Source organism: Anas platyrhynchos, chromosome 1 (genome assembly GCF_047663525.1).
Source record: "Anas platyrhynchos isolate ZD024472 breed Pekin duck chromosome 1, IASCAAS_PekinDuck_T2T, whole genome shotgun sequence".
Lineage (NCBI taxonomy): Eukaryota > Metazoa > Chordata > Aves > Anseriformes > Anatidae > Anas > Anas platyrhynchos.
Genome location: NC_092587.1, coordinates 4503775 through 4512649, shown reverse-complemented (window position 1 = coordinate 4512649; position 8875 = coordinate 4503775). Strand labels below are relative to the sequence as shown.

The window sequence follows — 8875 nt, the reverse complement described above, 5'->3', positions numbered from 1 at the left end:
TCGCTCGCCTCTGCCCTCGATAACAGCTCTGGCTTGGATAGGCTCACTTCTTGCTTTTGTAGGTCCCCATTGATGTTTGGCTAATTTCCTGCTAGGCACAGACCTTGGGGCACCCAAAACTTTGAAGGATCAAAGCAAGAACTCACTCCCAGCCTGTTTGTTTATAGTAAATGAGGTGGAGGCTGGTTCGCAGAGCGATGGAGGCAGCGATATTGTGCTTCTTGAAGGGCCCTCCCACCCGGCCACCTCACAGTGGTGGGCAGAAACCTTTGGGCTGGATCCTGACCCAAACAAATACCCTTTTTCCTCTCCGACTGGGAAAGGATCATAGCTGGTGTTGGGGTAGCTCTATTTTCTTGAAATTAGTCACGTGAAAGCATCTGATGATGATTTTCAAAGGCATGCTGTAAGGCTCCTGGGTGATTTTGAAACCGTTTAGGTCTCCCTGCCTCTTTGGTACTCAAAGAAATAGGATTAAAGTAAGCCAGTGAGGCAAAAGCGAGAAAGAAGGGAGGAAGCAGGTTTCTGGCAAAATAAGCTGGGGTACCACTTACAGTCTTCTGGGAAGAAAAAATTGCAGATATCTGAGCAATTTCAATGGAAAAGATTGAATCACTATGTGTATCCAGCAAAAGAATAGCAGACTATAGTATAATATAATATGGAACAGTGTAGCATAGCATAGCATGGTATATCTAACATATTCTGTCACTTTATCCTATATTATGCTACATTTTGATGTTTCAGTAAAAGATTTCTGCATCACCAGTCTGCAGATATCACACGTTCTTCCTCCATCTTTTCAACAGATCACTTCTCAGGCTGAGACCTCAAACTAGAGTCAGAGATTCACAAGGAACCCAAGCAGAACAGTGGCTTTTCAACTCGCTGCCATGTACCTGTTGCCAACAGCGGTTAGGAGAGAATATAAACACTGGAGCAAGCATATCTTTTTCAAAGACCTTTCCAGTCTCCATCTATTTGCAGCTGTGCCACATCCTGACTAGGAGAGGGTTTCCATTTATTTAGCAAACCTTAATTAATTTACTTTCCATAAATCTATTGTTTCCTCTGGAGAGATTGGATAAAACTTTTGCATCCGTAGCATCCAGCCAGAAGTTCCACAGCTCAGCTATACATCACAGAAAGAACCATGGTGTTTTGATCATTTTCATCCTCTTACATAGTAGCTTCATATATACTGTTTCACAGCTGTTATGCTAGAAGAGGAATTGAATTACCAACACTGTTTTTACTCTCTCCCAAAAGCTTCCAGGCAATCCTGCATATCGAGCTTGGAGATCACATAGTTCATAATTTGCTAGAAAATTTAGGAGCCTCTAGACCGTACCCAGTACTTTCATAGCACATAGATCTTGTTTCTGCATTGATCCATCCACCAGTGGTCCCCACAGCACTTATTTATTGCTTCCATCCTAAGCTCTGGTTCAGCTCTCAGATGGTGCATGTACGCAGCCTGCAGCTGCTCTGCATTTATGTCTTTCACAGGCTTTCTGGGCAGAGGAGATCTTCAGCATTAAGACCCCATGCATGCTGCTTCAAATGGGGAGTTCGCTTACAGCTGAGTGATTCGTGATTCTAGGTCGGGTTTAAATCACATAGTCAAGGGCCTAGCAATCTAACCATATCACTTGGACCCACTCTTTGGTGGTTTTTGCTCAGTGCTCTGTGCCTTCAGTCCTAGCAGTGTTTAAGTTATCTACCTTAAAGTTGGCTTAGGAACACCTCCATGACTGCAGTCAGAGCTGTGACTATGGTGGGGGTTCCTGCAGGAACAGCAGGTGTGGGGCACCCAGCCTTTTCTGTCTTGATGGTTCCTATAGTAGCTTGAATTTTCCCCATAATACGAGTTCTGTCCATATGCATGCCTCTGCTGACAGTGAGCAGTCCTTTCTCATCAGGAGTGTAAAGATTAAGGCAGATGTTCTGGAGGTATCAGGGAACCCAGACGTGGAAACTAATCAGTAGTGCTCTGAAGAGATGAAGGAGTCCAATAGAACAGATTTTTGTTTACATATTAATTTCCTAATGCTTTATTTCAGTCTGTTCCTAACCATAAAATGGAACTTATTTTTTTGTTGTTTTTGTTCTTCTTTTTAGGTAAAAATAACAACATTGGGAAAACAGTGTAACCACTAGATGGCATGAACTGCTCAAATATACCGCCCAAAAGAGTCCCAAAAGTTGAAACTTCTCAAGGCAAAGGTACAGAAAATATATGGGAAGAACAAGAGGTGAGGATACTCATGAAGATCCCTGTCCCTTGCCCGAGGTGAACTTCCCCAGAATTTAACAGGGAGGACAGGATCTCATGGGGAGTTTGTTCCTCAGAATAATTAAATTATCTTGGCCTGCAGACGGGGAGGAATACTCATGATTTATGTCTCTTATGAGATAGCCAGTTTTCCCTTCCCAAACTGAATTTCTTCTCTGAAAATTTCCAATGACCCAGGTAAGAATAGTGTGCCTACAAGGCAGCACATTTGCACAGGGTGCCTGCTGACATCCATCCCCCTACACACCAACCATTCTGGGAAATGCTATGCAGACACATACAATGCATTTTCCTCTTGCTTGGGCTTTTGTCTCTTTGTATTGTCATTCAAAACCACTCAGCAAGCTACCTATCTGCCCAGATGACCTTTTCCAAGTGAGTTCCACAGCAGACTCAGACTCTCCCCGTACTAAAACCCTTTGGCAGAGACTTTATGTTTGTTAGCATATTGAAAATTTGCATCCTGGATGATTTGCATCAGCTTCTGAAGTTCTGAATTGCTCAGCTGCACCACGGTGCACACAGCTAATGGCAATAGGAGAACAGCAGCCATTGGGACCCCAGAAAAGTCCTGCCAGGAGCACAGGCACCTCCCAGATAGTATCAGAACTAGGGACCATTAGGTCCCAGATGGATGTTTCAGAGGAGATGGATTAGTTTAAGGCTTGAAAGAAAATATTTAATGTAATTCTCCACATTTCATCATAATTAATTTTAACTCTGGACAGTTATCTATGTCTGTGTAATCCTCTGGGACTCTTGCCAATTGCTCGATCAAGTCGCTGGCTTTGCTTGCCAATAAATTCCGTGTTTTGTTAATACTTCATTTAGTTTTAATTCCTAGTTCAGACACTTCTAGTTGGGCATTTAATGCAGGTGTATCAGTGTAAGGTGGGTGTCTGGTATCCCATTCATCTGCCTAGAAGAACAGAGAACTAGAAACCTTTAATGTATGAATCCATGAAGTCATGACACACACCTTATGACCAAAATCCTCTGCTAGAAGATGCCAAAGTTTTCTGTAGATTCAGCAACTTCCTACAGGGTTTATTTAACTGTTACAGTGAAAATGAGGAAGACTAGTCCTGTCTGTGAGCCTTGCATGGAAAAATGGAGGGGATGCAGATTGTGAGGACAGAGCATCACCAAGGTGCATATGCTTGTATGTCAACATAGAGAGATTCCTTGACATAACACGATCCATCCGAGGTGAAATGTGCATTGAAGCTCACCTGCCAGGTCATGCCTGTCTCATGCACACGGTGTCTGGAGGCAAGCCATGCAATTTAATTTGGTGAGCTCCCACCCAAAGAACAGCTGCTCATCCTGCTAAGTTGGCAAAAGTCAGCATAAAACATGCCTAATGTGAACAGGCACACATGAGTAATTGCTTATCTCTGTCTCCACAGCATATCCAGGACAGTGCCCGTCGTGTTCCCCCCACCCCAAATCAGGAGATTGTATTCCAAGGAGGAGGAAGAGGGGATAATATGAACAATCAGGACCTCAGGCTTAATATTCACACACCAAACCTAACTACATCCGAAACATGGTTAATAAAGCACATCTTGGTCTTATTCAGCTATGTGATATGTCCTTATGTGCCCTTGCTGAGAGCCTGAGTAGAACTGGCTGCTCCTGATCACCTTGGGCATGGCATTGCTTTTCCCAGGTCGTTCTTTCATACCTATTGTTCATCCTACGCCAGCTTAAGGACCTCGCTTTGTTCTGAATGTTCTCCTTTCACCAGATGTGCCTAGGATCAACTTCTATTAATATTACAATCTCTTTTCACTGACACCGTATTTAAATCTACTGTGGCCCTCAGTTCTTTACCTATGCAACAGGAGAAGCAGAGTGGCTGTAGAAATAAGCTGAATGCCAATTAAGAGGCAAAGAATGATACCTGGTGTCATGAGTGGTTATTTTCACAAAGGACAACACCTTCCCTTCCTGCTCAGGCACCACTGGGTTTGGCAGGGTAGTTTTGATTTGCTTTCACAGGAGTGCCTTTGTTTCTTCTAGGATTTTCAAAACAGTGGGGAAATCATCCTATCTGTATTGTTTTAAACGCCTGTTTTCAGACATAAACATATGCTGGAGGCCTGCAGGGCTTTTATTCAGCCATGGACCCTGCTCAGTGAAACATGGACAGGGGATGCTTAGGCACATCCCTAATACATGCAGTGAGGGCACACGATGTCACAACACTCCTGTGTTCAGCTCTTCCATGTCTGTTCTGGACAAGACATGAAAAAACTGAAATAATTCCACACCAGCTGAAAATTACCAGTCTAGAGACCCTTGTACCTGCCAGTGGTGGGCTGGTCCCAGAAGGTAACGGACCGGCCAGGCTTTTGATCCCTTCTCTCCTTCTGTCAAGGCCAGGAGAAGCCTGTGTATGAGCACAGTGGGACTTCATGTTTACTTACTGCTGTGCTATTTGCATATCAATTTGTTAATGGAAAGCTCAGAAGGCTTTAACATTGCTGTCCCTTCCCATTACACTGTCTCTAGCTCCCCTCATTCGTTCTGAATGGGGACCAGGGACCTTCCTGCTCCTCGATTACACATAATGGATTTGGAGGACATAAGACTCTCAGAGTGTGTGCTCTCAGAGAATGTATGCTTTCAGGTGGGTGTTCTTGTGTCACTGCAGAAGGAGAAACTCCAGAAGGAGAAACTTTTAGGCTCCAGTAGTCCAATGGTGTGTTTACACCTCCCAGCAGGGCTGGAGAGACATCTAAGTACCAGGCTGGCAATATGAACGGTGTCAAGTCTGTGCCACTCACTGGACTATCACTGCCATGGATTGGGGCTGAAGCAAAACGGCCTCAGTCCCTGATGACCCAGAACTGGAAAATGAAAACACAGTGGTTCAAATCTCAACAGGATCGTGCATGCTGCATCTAAAACCAGAAAAAAAAAAAAAAAAAAAAAAAAAAAAAAAAAAAAAAAAAAAAAAAAAAAAAAAAAAAAAGGAAACCACGGTTTGCTGGAGTTGAGAAGTTACCGCTGGCATAAAAAAAAATGTAGTAGTGTGTCTGATTTGGGGTTAGGTTGAGCTCTGGAGATGCAAGCTCCTGAATACCTGAGGATGAGACGTGCCTGGAGATGAGACGTGTCCCATCGGTGCCAGCTGGCACAGACGTGTCTGTGGGGAACAGCTTGGGCAGCCGAGCCGTGGGGATTGCACCCAACAGGCTTGGTGCTGCCAGCCCTGAGAAGCCGCCTTCACCCTGGGGTGGTGGGGTTGGAGAGGGCTGTGCTGCCAGGCAATGAAGGGGGGAGTGGGAGGCTCATCCAAGCTTTGCCCAGCTGAGAATCTGGACAACAAGAGAGAGGGACAAAAGCATGGGTCTGGAGCATGGCGGTACTGAAGTGAAGCGCGAGGCTGCTGCCATGCTGACAGGGCTCCTGGGGCGCCTGCGGCCACGCAAGGAGACAGCAGGCAGGGTGCCAAGGAGAGGGTGCGGAGGGAGCCCTGCCCTGCTCCGGGAACCTGGCCCCTGGGGCTGCTTTCACAAACAAACCTGGGATCTCTGCACCAAGGAGGAGGAGGAGGAGGTGTTGCTGCTGCCACAGGCTCAGTGATGCGTGGCTCAGCCCACCTCCAGGCTGCCCTCACCGTGTGCTTCGCCCATACCTCCCTCAGCACCCCACTGTCTGTTCCCTTCAACAGGCATTTGGGGTGGAGGGAGCCTAAAAATCCCTTTAGAGGGGGTGAAAACATACGGTTGTACCCCTCCTGGGTAAACCTTACAGTACATGCTTGGATTGCGCTCCTCAAATGGGCGGCAGGGGGGTGCTCTTTTATACAAACAGTGGCATAAGCCCGGGCTTATAAATTCAAGGCTGCCCGACATGATGTCTGACCCCACAGGGAGACTTCCCCACAGCCTTTCCAGCTCCCACTTGAGCTGGACACCAGCACCTTAGGCAGGCACCATGTGCCAGCAGCCATCTTGGGCCCTGCCCCTGTGCTTGGGCACTGCTGCTGAAGGAAATGTCTCTTTAGCCTTCATTCACCCCATGAAGGGCCACCGTAGGGCTGGAGTGCTGCTGGCACCAAAAGGACAGGTGGCAGTGCCACAGGGACCTCCAGCTCTGATTCCCTCTGCCTGTGTGCACCGATGGGGCGACATGGGGGCTGAGGGTAGCAGTGAGAGGGGCATGGTGATACTTGGTACCCCAAACTGAGGGGAATTCACTGAAACCCTGCTGACAGTCAGGGAAACCCAGCAGCTGCCCTGAGTGGAAAAGGGGCCGGTCCCAAGCTGGGAAGGAGGAGAAGAGGGTGGGTCAGCTCGCCTCCTGTCAGCCTCCTTGCAGCCCAGTCCTGCAGCAAGGCACACAGCAGCAGCCGCAGGCTTTCCACTCACCTGTGGGGCAGCCCCAGCCCGGTGCTGCCCCTCGTCATGATCCTTTGGTTATGGCTCTTTTGGGGCTTCTCCATTGCTGCGGGGCAGCCGGACTCGGAGCTGCTGGCGAGGTACCTGGAGGAGAAGCTGATGGCAGACTACAGCGTCGTGGAGCAAGTAGGTTTTAAGGCAGTCATTATTTGGGAGTGTCTGGTGGCTTGTGCCTTGTTAATTGTCAAGGGTTAATTGAAAGCAGCCAGCCTGAGAGCTTTCAGTGTGTGTATGGAAGGCTGTCAGGTGAAGAAACTCCCTGGACAGCCCCTGCGGTGAGAGAGAACTGACAGCAAGAAAAACGCACTGAATTTGTCACTCGTTTGTGGTCACTTTCTTCAGGGTTTGGTATTAATGCTCACAGCAGTCTGCTAAAACCAAATTTATTTCAGTTGTCTGTGCAACTTGCCACACTACTGTCCCTGTGGTGTTTTGAGGTGCTGAGCCAGGACAGCACCAGCCCCTGTGCTGCCAAGGGACGCGGTGTTACTGCCCCTGAAGGGTTTCAAAGCCAGCATCCTTATATTTGTGTTAAGTGGTCTGCAGGGACAAGGGAGTTAACGCTGTATGCTGGCCTTGTGCCAGTCTGAGTAATTCGGAGTATTTCAGGCTTGGAGGAAGGCTTTTCTGCTCTGTCCTACAGTCGCAGTCTTACCATACTTGATATTTAACTCATGCTGGATTAAACAAACCTCCATGAATTGCAGCTTGTGAAAATGCTTCTTGACCAGAGGAGGAAAAAAATGTTTTCTGCAAGTGAGGACTGTTACATTGTGTCATCAAGTTGCTTAGGTTTTATGGGGAAGTGGGATGAAAAGGCAATGAACTTTTTGCAAGTTACGAAGAAAGTTCTGGTGGTGGTTTGGGGTGTTAAATGAGACTTCAGAGGGAGGCTGTGGCGTAAAAGATTGAGCTTCACATCTGTAATCACGTCTTTCAGGTAGTGGATATCCTGGGTGATTTAGGGTAAGTCACTTAGGGCATTACTCAGTTCTCTAAATTTGATCAGATCTGAGAGGCTCTGTAGTACCTGAGACACCCATGTGGGGCTGACAGATATGATGCAGGATCTGTGGAAGAACTGTGCCATGCTGGATGCCTGTAGGATACCCTAGAGTGTATAAAACATTACTAGATGCCTGTATTTGGCACCTTCTGGCTTGCAATAAATAGGAAGACTGAGACTCTTTATACGTTATCTACACTTGTCTTAGAGTTAGTCATTCAGTTGCTCATCCCACCCATGCTAGCATGGGAAGAATTTATTTCCAAAGTGCCCCTTGCTCTCCACTGCAAGGACCTCAGTAACTTTATTGCTGATCCTAATTACTGCAAACACATATCCCTTCTTGGGGAATTCAGCCACAAGCCAACAGCTGGTCTTGCACACCCAGCTGTTCAAGTGGTAGACAATATTTCCACCACTGTTCTGCCAGTGGAGTGGTATCTGGGAGCATTTGTTCATATGCTCATGGGGAAAATCAACTGAGAAGCTCAAGAAACTGGCTCACGGTGTTGAAATAATCTGGCTGACTTTGCTTGAGCTAAAGGAGCGTGATTTCACAGGAGCTACGTTGATGGCAGATCAGTGGCAACAGTAACTTCCAACAGAAAAACAGTGATGTATAAATAGAGGTGGTTCCCCAGTCCTCTGGGACAGCTGGATCCAGAAGAGGACATCATTCTGTCATCACTGAACACACAAGCCACGTTAAGCAGAGGCAGGTGCTTCCCCTAGATCAACAAATTACATCCATATAACAAATCTCCAGCTAATTCTGGAGAGCCTGTAAGGCTGTGTTTGATTGTAATATCCCGGGAGGACCTTCCTGCATAAATGTCAGCACACACAGGTTTTTGGTGTTTCCAATGACAGTGGATTACGTGGCTTATTCAGTGGTTGACCACTCTGCTGAGGTAGGTGACAAGGTTGCTGGTTATTACCATTGCACTAGAGGCAGTTTTGGTGTGTGCTTGGGGAAGATAAAACCAATAGCCAATAGCCAAATTACCAGTTTCATCGATTAGACATTGAAAACCATTGTGGTTAAAAACTGTACAGGATGACAGGTGGATTTGTTCCAAAATGTAATCCTTTAGGAAAAAAGTGCTGAGGAGCACTGATCTTACCCCTGCCACAGCTCCAAGCAGGATTATCTTCATGGCC

General features: G+C 46.7%; 1 protein-coding gene across 1 annotated transcript in view; it reads left to right on the top strand.

Annotated features, from left to right (window-relative positions):
* The first annotated feature begins 6589 nt into the window (after positions 1 to 6589).
* ITIH5 (inter-alpha-trypsin inhibitor heavy chain 5) overlaps positions 6590 to 8875 on the top strand; it is a 47459-nt gene continuing 45173 nt past the window's right edge. The window contains exon 1 of the mRNA XM_027460861.3: positions 6590 to 6834. Coding sequence (XP_027316662.2) covers positions 6715 to 6834 — 120 coding nt within the window. The 5' untranslated portion in view covers positions 6590 to 6714. The remainder of the gene's footprint in view (positions 6835 to 8875) is intronic.